This window comes from Mirounga angustirostris, unplaced genomic scaffold, assembly GCF_029215605.1.
Source record: "Mirounga angustirostris isolate CCGP_5_RB_7025 unplaced genomic scaffold, mMirAng1.0.hap1 SCAF_15, whole genome shotgun sequence".
NCBI classification, from domain to species: domain Eukaryota; kingdom Metazoa; phylum Chordata; class Mammalia; order Carnivora; family Phocidae; genus Mirounga; species Mirounga angustirostris.
Window position 1 is genome coordinate 24,224,394 of NW_026991723.1, and position 18,639 is coordinate 24,243,032.

The 18,639-nt window shown below is 42.4% G+C and overlaps 1 protein-coding gene across 1 annotated transcript in view; it reads right to left on the minus strand.

Moving 5' to 3' along the window:
- Positions 1–18,639, minus strand: part of RASEF (RAS and EF-hand domain containing) — an 87,318-nt gene that overhangs the window by 38,016 nt on the left and 30,663 nt on the right. The window contains exons 2-7 of the mRNA XM_064579172.1: positions 18,122–18,268; positions 14,517–14,607; positions 7,867–7,962; positions 5,110–5,187; positions 2,459–2,574; positions 452–520 (exon numbers count right to left, since the gene is read on the minus strand). Of these exons, the coding sequence (XP_064435242.1) occupies positions 452–520; positions 2,459–2,574; positions 5,110–5,187; positions 7,867–7,962; positions 14,517–14,607; positions 18,122–18,268 (597 nt within the window). The remainder of the gene's footprint in view (positions 1–451; positions 521–2,458; positions 2,575–5,109; positions 5,188–7,866; positions 7,963–14,516; positions 14,608–18,121; positions 18,269–18,639) is intronic.

Here is an 18,639-nt window from a genome sequence, read left to right on the forward strand (position 1 = left end):
CAGGTATAATATTTCCAGTAGGATTTAAAAAAAAAAAACCTAAGAAAAATAGCCGTCTCACCAAGAACAATACGTTGGGCAAGAATGATCGCATGTGTCTAGTGCTGTGACGTGAGCTAACAGGAGATTCCTGACAGCCTCCCGGTGTGCTGGGCTGTAGAGACAGCTGCTGAGGTCAGAGCTCTGAGTCTTTATGGAGGTATAATAACATCTCACCTGACTTGCAAGGACTTTGAGAGAATCAGACTCTAGTCCCTGGATTTGAATAGTTTATTTAGGATTAAAAGCAGGAGAAAGCCAAGTGCTGAATGCACCACAGCGAGAAGAAACATGCATGGACCTGCAAACCCAGTCTTGAGAATATGGCAACTCATGTGACATGGGGCATGTGTCTTATTCACAAAACATCAGGAAAATGTAAATGTAATGAGCGTTTTATATGAGAACTTACTGGAGTATTTCAATTTGCCTCTCAAGACTATTTCGATCTTCTGTGTACTCTCGGATTATTTCCAGATCCCTGTAAAACCATATTTTATGTTTGAACGAGAATTAGGTATCCAGTCCTGCCTTACATCTACCCTCCCAGACCCCCTTTCACCTTTCTCAAAGACCTGTGTCCTTGGCCATGGTTTTCTATCCCCCGGGGCTCCCACTTAGTCCCTCTGTGCCTTCAGCAGCCCCACATGCCCACACGCCCCCCTTTCCTGTGCGAGGTCCTGCTCTCCCTCCCAAACCCAGCTCTGCTCCTCATAGGACGCCTTGACCCTTCACCTTCTGCTAAGCCCCCTCTCCCCAGGGACTCATTAACAGTCCCTTCAATCCAGCGTGCTCTCTCCCCTCTGACCCTTCCCTGCTCCTTCCCTGCCTCATGCAATCCTAACCCAGATATTTTCCTCCTTCTTGGTGATTCCTTCTCCTCACCCCACCTGGCCCTCCCCGCCTCACCCTAAACCACAGAGGAGTCCACGGGACCGGGCTTTCTCCGCTTGCCATAAACCCATGCTCAGCGATTCCTGTTGCTTTATTACAAAGCCCTGGCCTCCTCCCCGTAACGTTCCCTGAGAACATTAGCCACTTACCACCAGCCCCTATTCCACCTCAGCCCCATTTCTAAGCAGACAAACCAAAGACTCTCAGGCTCTCAACTGTTATCCACAATAACCTGTCCGCTCACTCTCTTGATGATAAAGCTAAGAGGTTCCCAATTGACAATAGGAATTTAAGTTCCTTAGCCAAAAATGCTGGGCCCTTCCATTTAAACTAGCTTTTAAATTTTTAAATTTTGTTTAACTTTTACTTTGCTATTCAAAATACCTTTTCCTGTCCAGAGGTCTGACCTCTGTTCTCCAAAACAGTCTTATCTGTCTCTCTGTTCTTGCCTCTGCCTTGCTTACTGCCTCACCTGGAACAGCTCTGAGACTCTCTTCTCCCCTCTGAAATGGGAAGACTAAAAGTCCCTATCTCACAGGGTATTCTGTGGATTGCAAGAGTTGATGCTAGGAAAGTTCTATGCATGTTACCCCTGCCCCCCTTGACCGACACAAATCAGCTCCTCCCAAGCCAATCTCAGGCGTCTCCTCTTTAATAAAGCTCTTCACTGCCCCTGAATCAAAAGGACACTATCTACCATCACATGGCAAAGGACCCAACCTGAGCCACTGCGGCTGGGATTGTTTCTGACACTGCTGAGCTCCTACACGAACTCCATAACCCTTCAGCTTTGTGACTTTCTCCACGAATCTCAAGTTCTCACAGAGCAGAGATCACATCTTTGCTTATATTTTTATTTATTTGTTTGTTTGTTTATTTATTTATTTATTTATTTCACACTCATAACTCCTTCTGTAACTCAGGAACCTGTATACAGTAAGTACTTAAATGTTTCACTGCTGACCATTACAGGACCTTAATTGTGATTAAAGTTTGCAAGCAAACAAAGCAAAAAGGATACTTTTCCCAAGTGTATATGTTTATACACACACGCACACACACACACGTGTGTGTATGTATTTTGTATGCATATACATCCATATTACATGCAAATATGTGAATGTAAATACCTTTATAAATATCCATATATATATTCAGATATTTATATAGGTATTTGCATATATACATAAATGCATGCCTGTGTGTGTGTGTGCACTTCAATTAGCACTGACTCCCGATACTTCAGGTATATTCTTCTGTTCCCAATAATTCAAACATCTACTAAGCCCTGCACTCTCCAAAGCAGTCAATAATTAAACTAATTAGTATTTTTCTTAAAAAAAATTTAAAACACAAAAATCACCAGGAAATAGGACACTGAAAGCAGTATCTTTGGAAAGCAAAGAACATACGAGCAAGGTCAATAAATAACCCTTTATGATTACGTAGCTGACTTCATTCACACGGATGGTCATCTAAATAAACATTCCACTCAAACTAAAGAATAAAATGCAAAGTTTCATACCTTTCTGAATTCAGAGTCTGATCGGCATAATCACTTTTCAAAGCATCTAATTCACTCTGAAGAAAGGCTATGTTTGTCTGTGCTTCTAAAAGATCTTTCTTAACTTTCTGATTTTCCTGGAGAAAAGAAACAGCGCAGGCCATTAGATTCGGGGTGTCTTCCACCCAGGAGAGTCAAGTGTAGTGGAACCTCGCACCCCAAACCTACACCTCCATAGTTCTTCAAATCTTGGTGTTCAAAGAACTAGTTATCAATTCAAGGTGATCTGAAATTATCATAAAGTATTAAAGTCTCAAAAAGCTAAATCCTTGAAGTTGTTCTCTCTTTTTTTAATGTCTGACATCTGGTGCCAAAAAACACCAGTCAAATCATGATCATGACATACTTTAACATGTTACTGGCAAATGAGCTCAGATCAAATATGTAAACATCTGTTTTACTCAATGAGAGCTATGAATCTACTGAAAATATTCTGTGGAATTAATAGTACCTATCACCAGGCAGACTGGCTAGTTTTTACAATAAATCCGATCACCTAACATTTGTAAGTTTTGTGCTTAAAAATAAACTAGTGTAGTTTAAAAAATGTCTATGTTTTCCTAAAAAAAGAAAACAAAAACACACTGGAGGCTTCTGGTGTGTAATGATGGACTGAGCACTCTTCTTTCCTTTTGGAGACCTCATTCACATGAAATGCCAAATAACATGAAATAAACCAATACAAGTTGCAAGAATGCAAGAGGGGCCCCCCAACAGTCAAATGAATTAAATACATTTCTGGAAGATGGAAAATGGGTGGAAATGTGCTGACAAAAGAGAAGCGAGCAGGAGCACAGGAGGTCTGGAAGAGGCATGGGGGAAGATTGTGCTATAGAGCAAAGGAGGAGGCAATTAGCCAGGCAGAACCCCCGAACAGTCAGAAATGGGGCTTAAAAACACAGGTTAAATTTGTGTATTAAGGAACTCGGCCCCCAGCCCCAGGCCATCCCCTCTAATACTAGCAAAGAACAGCAGATAGAGTCGATTCCTAAGGCTGTAAGACAGGGCTTGTCTTTTTAAAAAGAACTGAATTGGGTGCCTGGGTGGCGCTGTCAGTTAAGCATCCAACTCCTGGTTTTGGCTCAAGTCCTGATCTCAGTCAGGGTCATGAGACAGAGCCCCACTCAGGCTCTGTGCTCAGCGTGGAGTCTGTTTCAGATTCCCTGCCTCTCCCTCTGCCCTCACTTGCTCTCTCTCTCTCTCAAACAAACAAATAAATAAAATCTTAAAAAAAAAAAAAAAAAAAGAAGAGAAAAAGAACCGAATGACCCCTATACAGTGTGCTGAGGCTTGTCTCTGAATATCCATATCCCACTCCTTCTGGTCATCAGGGGTCTCCCAGTCTGACAGCCAGCTTCACACACACAGCTCCTAGGAAAACACTCTCTCAGGGAGGAGGCCCTGAGGTAAACAGATCTATTTACCTAGCTGCACAGGAATCCTATGCCAGCTACCTAAAATGCTCAGAAATTCCAGGATGACATATGGGTAGTGAGTTAAAAAAACGATCAGTCCAGTAAGAACTGAAATTCTGTAGACTCTAGAATTAACATTTTCAAGGAGAAAAAACAAATTCCACGCATTGGGAAGAATAAAAAAAAAAAAAGTTGGAAGGCATCAGTGGATGATATCCTGAGGATGCCAGAGTTTCTTTTTACAAGAAACCAAAAACTCAACCAGGAAATGCAAGAAAAATAAGCAATTCTACAAGAAAGTCATGATCCAAATACAGAGCCAACTAAGAAGGGGCAGAATTTGGAACTGATGGTGCATTCCAACTTGACCATGAAGCTGGGAGCCTTCTCTTCTGAGTGGTGCAGGGATAATGACTGGAGAGAAAGAAACACACTTATAGCACAGCTGGCTCACTTCTGGGCTCTGCAATGAGAATATTTAGAGTCCTAATAAAGGAAATGTTCACTAGTGGCTTTCAACTTCTAGAGTCCACCTACAAACAAAATAAAGACAACTTAATGATGATGAAAAAACAGATGCAAATGCTGACAACTTGACAACAGAAAGACCAAAGATAGGGTCATCAAGGGGGGAAATGGGCAGAAAGAGGAATGCTGGAGGAAGAAAAGGGCAATTATAACCTCATCTCACAAAGCCAGGGACACAGACCAGAGCTGAAGTTGTAGGAATGCAGGGTTAACTATGTGAAGTGCAAGGGCCATGCCGTCATTGCTTTGAGTAAGAAATAAATAAAAGCGGGCGCCTGGGTGGCTCAGTTGGTTAAGCAACTGCCTTCGGGCTCAGGTCATGATCCTGGAGTCCCGGGATCGAGTCCCGCATCGGGCTCCCTGCTCGGTGGGGAGTCTGCTTCTCCCTCTGACCCTCCTCCCTCTCATGCTCTCTGTCTCTCATTCTCTCTCTTGCAAATAAATAAAATCTTAAAAAAAAAAAATTAAGAAATAAATAAAAGCATTCACAATAGGTGGGGTATCCTTGAGGGTAAAAGCCTGAATAACACCTTTGGTCAAAGGTACGTCAAAGGCTTTCTCTAACTGCAGTACTAATTTCTCTCCATCCCCGGAACACTGATAAACAGCATGACTATGTCTAGTCGTTGAAGAGGAAATGTATTTCTGTAAATGAAAGGTGATTCTTACCATTGATAAATCATAAATTTGCTTTTTTAATGCAGCCACATCTTCTTTTTGACTTATGTGTTTCGACTGTTCTTCTAGCTGAAAGAGCAAATAAAGGCTGTGCATTTACAAACTCACTTTGGATTGATTCAGTTAAGTTTATGAGTATCCTTGAATATACAGATATGGGAATTCTAAAAGTCTTCCATTTTCAACATTTTACAACTTTGTGAATTATTAAGCTACATATAATCCATGAAGATTTGAAAATTTGCTTTAAATAATTTAAGCATTTAAAAAGGGGGTTTTATCACTTAATGAATTTCTTTTCGAAACAACTGAAAAGTCCTTTTGGGAAGCCATTCAACTATTAAGCGATTTAACTTAGCCTTTTCAGTTATGTTGCCTATGAGTCTGGACCTTTATATTCTCCTAGAAATTCATCTGCACTTAACACTTTCTATCCTGTATTATAATTATTTATGAATGCCTTCTCTCTCCTACCAGAGTCTAAGATTTTTAACAGCAGAGTTAGTGTCAGATTCACCTGTTTTCTTCACAGTGACTCCAGTAAATGCTTATTAAAATAACTGAAATCAATAACATTTAAGTGTGATAAGAAGCTAGTGACATATACACACAATTCTCTATGAATATATACCGGAGCTTTGCTTTCTGGTTGACTTGTTAGTATTACCAGACTTTCAACCAGCTCAGGAGATCTCTAACATGGACAACAAACATGTCTTTTTGTTTCCTGACAGTCCCTGGGAACGGTGAGGATCCGTGGGTTTCCATTAACTGAGTAGTTACGCACTGACCAAAATGAATGCTATATTTCATCAATTCTAAGTCAAAGCCTAAGTAATCTGATGCTGGATTTTCTTCATCTTACCAGATGCATCAACTAAAGGTTTTCACACACCGAGGCCATGACTGCCACGTGGCTCACTCTGAGAAGAGCCCTTGATTTTTTCAGATTCATGCTAATTTCAGAGAAAAAGAACTGGAGGGAAAAAACTAGTTCCTCAGAATCCATGGCATAGGGTAATGGCAGTCATATCAATTTTGTAAACTTTTCCAGTTTAAGCCTTTAACATCCCTCACGTAAATCACCATCTGTTCTCTTGCAGAACAAGCCTCCCGAGCCGGTGGGAAGTCTGGTACAAGTGAGAAAGCGCAAACTGTGTAGCAAGACAACTCCACGGCTTATTAGCTCTGTGACTCTAGAACTTGGTGTCCTCAGCTGTGAAAGCAGGAGACTTACCTATCCTCAGAAAAAGTTTGAGAATTAAAAATTATGAAAAAGAGCTGAAGAAACTATAAAGTCAGTAATATCTCAGCTATTAGGGTTAGGCAGGACAGTCCATTATTAATCCCATTTTACAAATGAGAAACGAAATGATAAGATAATGAAGCCAATTGTCCCAGGTATAATGGGAACAAAGTAGCATCGTCTCGATGAGAACTCCAGTCCCATCACTTCTGACTCTTACTGTTCAGGGCCTATGTGGTCGTCATCATATGCCTCATCGTGGCAAGAAATTTTGTGTCTTTTCTGCATAACTTGCTTCTAGCCTAAAGATGTGGGAAGACAGGAAAATAACCGAGAACCGGGGCTAGGAGAATCTGTGACTCTGGCATCAACAAGGGACTGGTCTGTTCAAATTCTGCAATTCAAGCATCTTATGTCTGGTCTAATGGCCTCTGCCAATTAGAGAAAAGGTTGAGCTGATCATAATTTCCCAAGAAGGTTATTGGGGAGGATTTTTAATAATCCCAGAGAATCCCAGAGGTTTGAATTGCAATAGCCTACAAAATACAGCTAATCGTCCCTTAATCTCATTGAATATAAACATTGGAAACAGCATTAAAGGTTATCACATGAACAACCAGAGAAGCAAAGTAATGTGCCCAAAGTCACAATGCCACTTTCAGGGATGATTCTTTTTTAAGTATCCATTTTCAGTTTAGCCAAGGTATTTCCACTCGTTATAGAGACAATCCACACGCAAGAGGTGGACAGCCTGTGCCGGCGGGTGAGAGCCAATGTGACGCACCTCTTCCCAAACTCTGCACTCAGTCACGTCAACTTGGTAGCTTGAAATTGTTAATGGTGGAAGCATTAACACCGTGGAAATCAGCAAATATTACAGATTCCTCCCTGACCCCCTTCCCCCTCCAGAGCCCATTGTTAAGTAGCTACCAGCATACCACTGGGTGAAACAAACCCTACTCATTAGAAACCAAACACAGCAAAGGCCAAACCCAATCACACTTTTGCTCACATTTCAGCAAGTTCTCTCCCACCTCCTGCTGATCAGGGGTCCCCTAGCTCTGGAACTTTCTGCATAGAAGAAGAGCATTTACTTCATTTAATAAATATTCATTGAATACTGACCATGTACCTTGAGGTTAGCTGGGGGCAAGGATACAGGAATACGTGACCAGTAAAGACAGGATCCCTCCTGTCATGAGCAGAGTCCACTGAACATGTGGGCATTGAGGGCACCTGAGGAAGGAAAACTGGGGTTTGATGGACAACTGTTCAAGGGGTCAGAAATATTTATTAGACCTGTGCAGAAGATAGGTTGCCCTTGAAACGGAAAAGAAAATCAGGGACCTTTAAAAATCCATCTTTCCAGGGAGCCCAGTTTGACCCTGAAATCTGATTCCAACTGCTGCTTTAATATGATTCCCAATGTCTTTAGTTGCTAATAACTTAAACACACTGATACACTGAGGCTATTCCTAGAAGCCTCACTGCCACAAACATACCTTTTTGAGTTTCTTTATTGTCACCTGTAAATCCCCTACTTCTGTTTCATACTGACGTCTGAGGTCACTGAGGGCTTCCTCAGCCTTACGTTTTTCCTAAAAAAAAAAAAGATTTTAATGATTTAAACAGGTTCTTCAAAACCCCATAGAGCAAGAAATGTTTGGTGTCAAAGTAAGGCTGATCCCAAGTCTCCCACACAGGGAGGGCAAGAAGGGATGGCGGAAGTAAACCAAATGACTTTGGAGGTACATCTCTTTTGGAATTGAAACCTGCGGAAGTGAAAGCCGACATGCACACATCACCAGGAGACGCCTCTAAGACTATTACTCATGTTGTGACAGGAGGCCAGGGCACATCTATTAACTAGTTTAAGTAGTTATTGCTGTTATTTATTAAAAGATATGGCAAGAGCCAAGGGCCCACGTGCTTGCCTGAACCCTATGATGTCATCAGGGCCCAGGAAGGTCCAGTGGGTTTGTCCTTTTTCCAAGAGCTTACACCTTTACCTGAATTCAAATCACATCACCTGCAAATTTCTATGCTAAGTGCTTCCACATGGGCTGGTTCTTCTCACATGTGTCCTGCCTGGATCAGTGAATGGCAAGGGGCACCCCGGGAGGTCACGGGCTGCAGGTCCCAGGAGCCCAGACATCTTCAAATGTCCTTTTTCTCTTCGCAAAGTATGGAACTCTGTGCCCTGTGTTTAGTATTCAAATAAATTATGTTACTAGCCAGTGAAATTGAGTGTGCAGCGATCCCCTGCTAGCCCACTATATGCCAACAGTCCTGAGCACAGGGGGGCAGAGCAGGAGCAAGGCAGACAAACGCGCATGCTGGTGGGGGAAGACAGGAGGTAAGACGACCTCAGGAAGTAATACAGGGAGAAGCTGACAGGGAGATGTGACAGGAACTGAGTTAGGGGGTAAGGTAAGGCCTCTCTGCAGGGGAGACATGACCCCATGTCTGAACACCCGCCTGAGTTACAGGGTCTTGCAACCCACTTACTGGCTGTCTAGCTGAGACAACTTACTTGGAGCCTTCATCTCCTTATTGGATTTTTTTTTTTTTAAGATTTTATTTATTTATTTGACAGAGAGAGACACAGCAAGAGAGGGAACACAAGCAGGGGGAATGGGAGAGGGAGAAGCAGGCTTCCCGCGGAGTGGAGAGCCCGACGTGGGGCTCGATCCCAGAACGCTGGGATCATGACCTGAGCCGAAGGCAGACGCTTAACGACTGAGCTACCCAGGCGCCCTCCCTATTGGATTAATGTGAGGATTATATTAAATTAGCCAAGTAAATTAAATAATCCATATAAATTAAATAATCCATGTAAATTAAATATTCTATGCTTAGGAGGAAATGTGTAGGAGAAGAGTAACATCTTCACTCATGGTAACCTTTTCTAAGCGCGTCTCTTGACTTCATCCAGCTCCACAGGTGAGGCAGCAATGTCGCCACTTCACAGGTGGATGAAGACGGGAAGCCTCCCAATGAGGCACTACCTCGGACAGCCTTCCTGGCACTGAAGTGGACCCCGATGTAACTAGGCAAGTCTTCTCACTAAATCCAGGGCCACAACCTTAAACAACTTTTATGGTTTAAAAACATTTTATTCAGAGTTCAATAAAGGAAATTATCACCATGTAGCTCTTTCCATTCCCAACCTGTCAAGCTGCCAAGAGATCGGGTAGGGGGTCACTACAGTAACTTAGGTAGATGGTGGTGGTTCAGACCAACTCATCATAAACTTCCAGGAAACTGAAAGGGAGGGAAGCTTTCCCAACTCATTCTATGAGACCAGCACTGGCCTGATACAAAAATCAAACACATTAAGAGAAACCCACAAACCAGTATCTTTTATGAGTATGGATGCAAAAATAATAAACAAAATTTAGCAAAATGAATTCAACAAGATTCAAAAATGAAAATACATTATAAATAAATGAGGTTTATCCCCCGAGTACAAGTGTGTTTTAATACTTGAAAATCAATGTAATTCACCACATTGATGTTCTAAAAAAGAAAAAAGCCATGATCATTTCAATAGATACAGAAAAACATTTGATGAAATCCAACATTCCATTCCTAATTAAAACAACTCTTAGCCAACCAGGAACATGCGCAAAATTCAGTAAAGGGCTTCTATGAACAGCATGCCACCAACATCATACTTCTTGTTGAGAGAGAAATTATAGACAAGGATGTCTGCTCTCCCTTTTCTTGTTCTAACCAGTGCAATAAGGAGAGAAAAATAAAGTGATCATTCACACCAGAAAGAGAGAAGTAAAGCTGTCTTTATTCATAGATTACAATACCATTTACCTAGAAAACCTGATGGAATCTACCAAAAAAGCTGCTGAGTGTGAACAATGTAAACAATAAGATAGGGTATAAGATCTATATGTAAAAATCAAGTGTATTTCTATATATTCACATTGGACAACCAGAAATTGAAAGTTTTAACAACACTGTTTAGAGTAGCATTAAAATATCAAATACTTAGGAATGAATCTGAGGAAAGATTTATAAGATCTTTATGTTGTACACTACAAAACATTGCTAAGAGAAATTAAAGAAGACCTAAATAAATGGAGAATAAATGGATCAAATTATTCATTATTGTTAAGATGCCAATTCTCCCCAAATTGATCTATAAATGCAATGAAACCAAATCAACCCCCCAGAATGTTTGGGTTTTTTGTTTTTTTCTTTTTGTTTTTAAGAAACTGACAAGCTGATTCTATGGAAATTAAAGGATCTAAAATAGCCCAGACAATTTTGAAAAACAACAAAGTTCTTTCAACCTAAATGTGAGACAGGAGTCCATCAAAATCCTAAAGGAGAACACAGCAGCAACCTCTTCGACCTCAGCCGAAGCAACTTCTTCCTAGAAACATCGCCAAAGGCAAGGGAAGCAAGGGCAAAAAATGAACTATTAGGACTTCATCAGGATAAAAAGCTTTTGCACAGCAAAGGAAACAGTCAACAAAACCAAAAGACAACCGACAGAATGGGAGAAGATATTTGCAAATGACATATCAGATAAGGGGCTAGTATCCAAAACCTATAAAGAACTTATCAAATTCAACACCCATAGAACAAAGAATTCAATCAAGAAATGGGCAGAAGACATGAACAGACATTATTCCAAAGAAGACATCCAAATGGCCAGCAGACACATGAAGAAGTGCTCAACATCACTCGGTATCAGGGAAATCCAAATCAAAACCTCAATGAGATACCACCTCACACCAGTTAGAATGGCTAAAATTAACAAGTCAGGAAATGACAGATGTTGGCGGGGATGCGGAGAAAGGGGAACCCTCCTACACTGTTGGTGGGAATGCAAGCTGGTGCAGCCACTCTGGAAAACAGTATGGAGGTTCCTCAAAAAGTTGAAAATAGAGCTACCATATGATCCAGCAATTGCACTACTGGGTATTTACCCCAAAGATACAAATGTAGTGATCCAAAGGGGTATGTGCACTCCAATGTTTATAGCAGCAATGTCCACAATAGCCAAACTGTGGAAAGAGCCAAGATGTCCATCGACAGATGAATGGATAAAGAAGATGTGGTATATATATACAATGGAATATTATGCAGCCATCAAAAGGAATGAGATCTTGCCATTTGCAACGACGTGGATGGAACTGGAGGGTATTATGCTGAGCAAAATAAGTCAAACAGAGAAAGACATGTATCATGGAGTGGTAGGGGGTCAGAGGGAGGGTAGCTGGGTGATAGACATTGGGGAGGGTATGTGCTATGGTGAGCACTGTGAATTGTGTAAGACTGTTGAATCACAGACCTGTACCTCTGAAACTAATAATACATTATATGTTAAAAAACGAAGAAGATAGTAGGAAGGGTAAAATGAAGGGGGGAAAATCAGAGGGGGAGACGAACCATGAGAGACTATGGACTCTGAGAAACAAACTGAGGGTTCTAGAGGGGAGGAGGTGGGGGGATGGGTTAGCCTGGTGATGGGTATTAAAGAGGGCACGTATTTTTAATGGAGCACTGGGTGTTATACGCAAACAATGAATCATGGAACACTACATCAAAAACTAATGATGTATGGTGATTAACATAACATAATAAAATTTAAAAAAAAGAAAAAAACAACAAAGTTGAAGAACTAATATTACTTGATTTCAAGACTTATTATAAAGCAATAGTCACCAAAACAATGTAATATTGGCATAAAGTAATCAATGGAACAAAGCAGAGAGCCCAGAAATAAAGCCACACAGATACAGTAAACCAATTTGGGACAAAGTGCAAAGGCAATTCAATGGAGAACAAATAGCCTTTTCAACAAATGGTGCTAGAACAACTGGATAGCCACCTGCAAAAAAATATGAACTTTGATCCATATTGCAAAAATGGATCCTAAATGTAAAATCTAAAAAAATAAAACTTACAGAAGGAAACAGCAGAAAAATCTTTGTGACCTTGGATTAGGCAAAGATTCCTTAGAGGCCAAAAGCCTGATCCATTAAAGAAAAATTGACAAATTGGACTTCATCAAAATGAAAACTTTCTACTCTTCAGAATACACTGTTAGGAGACTGAAAAGACAAGTCAGAGTGTGGGAGAGAATTTTAAAAACAGAATATATAAAGAACTCTCAAAACTCCCTAACAGGGGTGCCTGGGTGGCATAGTCGGTTAAGCGTCCGACTCTTGGCTTCAGCTCAGGTCATGATCTCAAGGTCGTCGGGCTCTGTGAGGAGTCGGCTTGAGATTCTCTCTCCCTCTCCCTCTGTCCCTCTTGCTCAATTGCTCAACTGTGCGCTCTCTCTCTCTAAAATAAATAAATAAATCTTTAAAAAAAAAAAAAAAACCTGTATTTAAAACAAAACAAAACAAAAAAACCCTCCATAACAAGAAAACTACCTAATTTTTAAAGTGAACAAAAGGTGTTAACATATTTCACCGAAGAAGATACCCAGTGGTTTCCTAGCAAGGAGGGCAGAGGAGGGAGGAAGGGAGGCATGAGGAAGGGGCCTGAGGAAACCTAGATGGTGGACGGATACACCCATTGTCTTGGCTGTGGTGGGGGTTTCACGGTGTATGGGTACACCCAGTGTTACCATCTTCTGTACTGTAAACCTGTGCAGTTCCTTGTCTGTCAATTCTACTTCACACCTAAAATACTTACCTGGAGCAATGGAGTAACACTGTAGGTACAACAGGAGTCAAGGTCAGGAAGAGCTGAATAAGGCCAGAGGACTGCAAGGGAGCATCAAGGGGAGATTTTCTCTGCGCTTGGCGGAGTTGGGGAACACGGGAAGGAAGGGCAAAGAAAACAGATGGAGCGAAGGAAGAGCGATGATCATGCCCGACCAGCGCTGTGCGGTGAAGAATCGCAGGGAGCCGAGCTGAGCCAGATATTGTAACGAACCGCACATGAAGTTACAAGGGGAGGGGGCCCCGGTCAGGGCTCCAACACCAACCACAAATCTGCTCCTCACATACGTGGCTGGAAGAAGTGGTGGGACTGATGGCAACAGAGCACGCGTACTTGGTAAGTGTACGACGAAGGAATGAGCACACAGATTAAATGGATGGAGAGGGGAAAAGGGCAGGAAAGAGTATATGATTTTCCCTGTTTTTCGACTACAACAAATGGAGTGCTCACAGAAGAATGGGCTCTCCACTGCACTAAAGCAGGCCCATGGACTCCGAGGCACTCACTCTGTTGAATATGACCTCCAAACAGTTACTAAACTGGTCATTAAGAGATAAGACGACAAAGAGACCTGAAGTCATACATGTGATAAAGCAGTCTGAGGCAAAGAATCTGGAAGGACACAAAGCACGAAGAGCAACAGAAAAGAGCAGGCCGGCCACAGCCACGGTGCCAGGCACTCATATACATCACCAGGCTGGACCTCCGTGAAGCAGGTTGGTGGCATTACCCCATTCTAAAAATGGTACCACAAAGGTCAGAGGTCCAGTTATTTTCCCAGGGCCACCTGCCCAGGCAAAGGCAGAGCCAGGAAGCACACTGAAGGCCTATCAGATGCCAATACTCGGGCCCTTCTCACTCCATCCTGCTGCCTCTCGGAGGTAACAGGGCAAATGAATAGAAAACGTCCACCCCAACATTAGCCTTCACCCAGCTATAGTTTATAAGGAAAACAGACAAGTATTGCTTCTACAGAAATCATTGAAGGTAACAACTTTCAACCGTAAGAGTTCCTTCAGTGACGAATAAAATACATTCCATTATAAAACACTGAAGTTCGTAGAGAGAATTTTAATTTCCCTGCAATCTAGAAATTTAAAGTTGGCAGTGGACATGGTCAGGGAGACTGTGGCATAAAAGCTGAGCCACCCTCCTCTACCCAAGGGGGGCTCTGCCTTCTTCCTTGGGCCTCAGCTCCCACGGCACCTCCACAGAGAGGCCCCTGACCTCCTGACGACTTCTCCCCATCGCTGTCGACCACACTTGCTCTTCACTCGTAGCTACTGAAATTATCTACTTTATTTGATTATTTATTATCTCTCTCCTTAATCTCCCCCCGAAACCACCACCGCCAAAAATGCCCTCATTGAAAGCCCCTGCCCAGTGCCCGGTCTGTAAAACGCGCTCCACCAGGATTCGTGGAAAGAATGGGCCAATCCCATAAACTCACGTCTTTCCGCGTCTTGTGTTCTGCTGCCTGAATCCTCTGATCCATTTCCTCCTCCAGCTCACTCAACTGCATGGCTGCCTTGTCCTGGGCTCTGAAATGCAAGAGGATGCACACCTTTTCACTGCAACCTGCAGAGACAGCTTCAACCTCATCTATTTCAAGCCCTATTTTACATATGAGGAGAAACACACCATTTAAAATAATAGTCCCTGTTCCTTCCACATAATAAGACAGGATTGGCACTTTGACCATTTGGCTGTAAAATAACATTAAAACTAGATATTTAGTAAATGGTATAAACTAGACAAAATAGTATTAAACTAGATCATGGCGAAGAACAGCTAAAGATATCAAAATCACTGGGAAGCTCTCAATAAATTCTGAAAATCCTTTTTGCTCCCACGACTGAGTGATATTCCTGGACAAAAAAAGAACCCCATGGCAAACAGATTTTTAGATAGAATTCTGAAATATTATTATACAAAACACACAATGTGATATGCTACAGTTAGAAGGGGGGAAAAGGAATCTCAAAAATTATTTCTAATCAGGGGCGCCTGGGTGGCTCAGTTGGTTAAGCGACTGCCTTCAGCTCAGGTCATGATCCTGGAGTCCCGGGATCGAGTCCCACATCGGGCTCCCTGCTCAGCTGGGGGTCTGCTTCTCCCTCTGACCCTCTTCCCTCTTGTGCTCTCTGTCTCTCATTCTCTCTCTCTCAAATAAATAAAATCTTAAAAAAAAAATATTTCTAATCAGGTTCCCTAAAGTTCTAGAATAAAAATACAGTCTTTACATTGTAGAAAAATTCTGTTTCTTTTACTAATGTCATCCCTAAATCTCCTCTCTATAGAGGCAGAGCACACTGATTTGCCAAAAAGTTAGAAATGGGAACATTTCGTTGAGGAGAGTTCTGGGATAGTTTTCCTGAGCAATTGGCTAGTATAGAGACATCTGTCACTTTACAGTGGTTGAGGCTGCAGATTAAACCCTAAAAAAAGTATTTTTAGTATTTTTTGTTCTCTCTCTGCTGTACGTCTGACTATCTAAATTTTCTCATACATACGTCTTGCCTATTCCACTAGATGACAAGAGACTAAATCCCACCACGGGATTTAGAGGGTCAATGACACACTGCTGATAAAAAGTAGAGAATAGGACCTAAACAGAAGACCTCCCGTCTTCCAGTTTGACGGCTTCTGAGACACCATGTTACCTGCTTTCTACCTGCTGACTCCCTTGTAACACATTCTGTGCATGCATTACTTTAATCTTTATATAAAGTTCCAAATGAGTCCTGAGGGGTGGGGAGAAGGCTCCAAAATAAAATTTTGAGTAACTTACTACTATTTTCCGCTTGTGTTTTCTTCATCCTTACCTGACAGCCTGCCCGAAGGGATGTTAACCTTGTTTGGAAAGTTAGCTATTTCTGGTTCATTTATAAGCACTTGCTATCTGAAATCTAGGAATTACGTATCTCCACAGCAAGTTTGTTTTGTTGGTCAACTCTGGGACTGTAAACTAGCCAAGTCTGTTCTCTCCCTATGACCATTTTTCCGACCGCTCCTTCGTGACATCCAGGACTGTTCCTGAATGTGTTCTTTCTGCCTTCCTCACTCCTGAGCAATGATTTTTTTTTTTTTTTTTTTTTTTTTTTTGGTAAATCAGGGTAGTCTATGATGCCACCATGTTTGCCCCAGCAATTCCTAACTCCTAGTGAAATGTCTGGTGTGATGAAGACTGTCCACTCTAACCTAGTCCAGGGCTCCCATCCAGACACTCGGACCATCCTTCAGGTGCAAGCACAGAGCGAAAAGATAGAGACCTGCCCCCATCCAAAATCCCAGGTGAGGGCGGATGGTCCTCCGCTAAGAACATAAGAGAACTTCACAGTCATCACGGAAGCACTTCAGTGAGGTCTCTGACAGCTGGGACAGAGCCTGACTTTGGCTCCCACCCCAACCGCAAAGCAGCAGGAAGGAGACAAGCAGGACACGGCCCAGCACAGGTAACATACTCACTCCGCGGGGGTGGGCAGCAGCTTGGCTGGTGATGAGAACATGAGGAATGCCATTCTTTTTTCCCTTGTGGGTTTACATGGTACTATCCTTAAAGGTCACATATAAATGTGTGTGTGTGTGTGTGTGTATCGAAGTTTGTCTGTTTTAACAGGTATTCCTGGACACTTTAAAAACTCAACATGTGCGTCTGTGAATCACCCCCAGTTTACAGAATTTGGAGTTCATAGGACCCTTCTATCCTACTGAATGCCCCTAGCAGACAAACTTGAACGAAAAGTTCAGAGTCGGGAACTGAAAATGTTCTTAAGAAACTCCCTGTGAATAGCTCCACTCTTGCATGACTCCAGAACTATAAAAAGTCCTATGTAGCATCGTTTTAAAACACTCCTATATTTTAATTGCCTTCACTCAAACTCCAAAAGGTTAACTAGACAGTCTGATCATCATTTGGAAGGAAAGAATAAAGAGACAGAGGAGTACCCTCTCCTGCCCCCTTGGCGATGGGGCGCATCCTATCAGAGGGGCCTTCACAAGTTCTGGGTAGAGACCAGCAGGATGCACCACACACTCAGAGATGCTGGTGAAACAGATGGCAGCGAGAAGCATCTTTGGGGCAGAACAGCCGGGAACTACAGCAAACAAAATGCTCTCTTTCCCACTGATGCCAAAGGACTGTGGTCCTTCTGGGGAGCAAAAAGGCTGATGTTTGGACTGCAACACATGTAAATTCTTCCTCTGCACTGGGCTGCTGGTAAAGCCAGTAAGATATCAACGTGAACGAGCTGTGGCTTACACAAACCATATAACAGCACGGGTTTCAAGCTTTTTGGCTTCCAGTCCAAGCTGGGCGAGGAGGGCCAGAGACAGGAAGTCCCACCACTGAGCACCCACCATGTGGTTGACCTGGTGCAGGGGTTTACACCCAGCACATCATCTCCACACCCTGAGAACGTGAATATTTACAGTCACGTTCTGCAGATACAGAAACCTGCCCAAAGTCACACACCTGTGACAAGGCCAGCCTTCAAGTACAGTCCTGTCCGCCTCTCTGGAAAAGAAGTTTCCTGTATGTTTCAAGTGGCTGGATATAAGATAGCAAACCTCTTTGAACTGTTCTGCAGGGAATCTGGTCTTGAGAAGTTTATAGGATAGGATCACGGCGACCTACTGATGGGACTGCTGGCTGCCCCTACAGAGTACTGCCCGACTCAGCTTTTTTCGTGCTGGTTCAGTTTAGGAAGCTCCAGATGCCCGAGGTTCGGGAAGTCCATCCACATCATAACGTGATCGTGAAGTTCAGTCCATGTGCCACCTGGACACAGAGCCAGTTAAAGGACCCCACATGCCACTGAGAAAGGAAGGGCTTCGGGCACCCAGGTGGCTCAGTTGGTTAAGCATCCGACTCTTGATTTCAGCTCAGGTCATGATCTCAGGGTCATCAGATCGAGCCCCGTGCTGGACTCCAGGCTCGCATATGAGCCTGCTTAAGATTCTCTCTCCCTCTGTCCCTCCCCTCACCCCCACTCAACTCACATTCTCTCTCTCTCTAAAAAAAAAAAAGAAGAAAGACAGGAAGGGCTTCAATACCTCTTCACCGCAATGGCCAGGTTTTCCATTTCTGTGCTCTGCAGTTTGATCTCGCGGATAAAGTTCCTTATAACGTGTTCGTATGGCTGAATTAGTCTTGGCTCCACAAGGTTGATGTTTAGATATAAGGTACTAACTTGCTCTTTTCTGCCCCCAAAAAAAGAAAAGAAAACCTAAAATTAAAAGCTAAATTAAACCAAGTAAAAAATAAAAAGGCAAATTTTCAGAATACTTTCAGGAATGAGACACATAAGAACCAAAAAAAGAGAAAAGCAACAATATAGAAGGACCAGAAGGGAGGGAAGAGAGAGCAGTCAGAGATGCTGTGGCATTATTCTCTGTATTATTTTTAAAATGTAACAGCAAGTTTATTTTTTCCCAGATTTATTGAGGTATGACTGATAAATAAAAACTGTATATATTTAGGTTTCCAAGTCATGATTTAGTGTTAGAAGATATAGACTGGTGAGGGAAGAGAAATGCATAGGGAGGGACTGACAGGTAGGGGCATTCTTTGT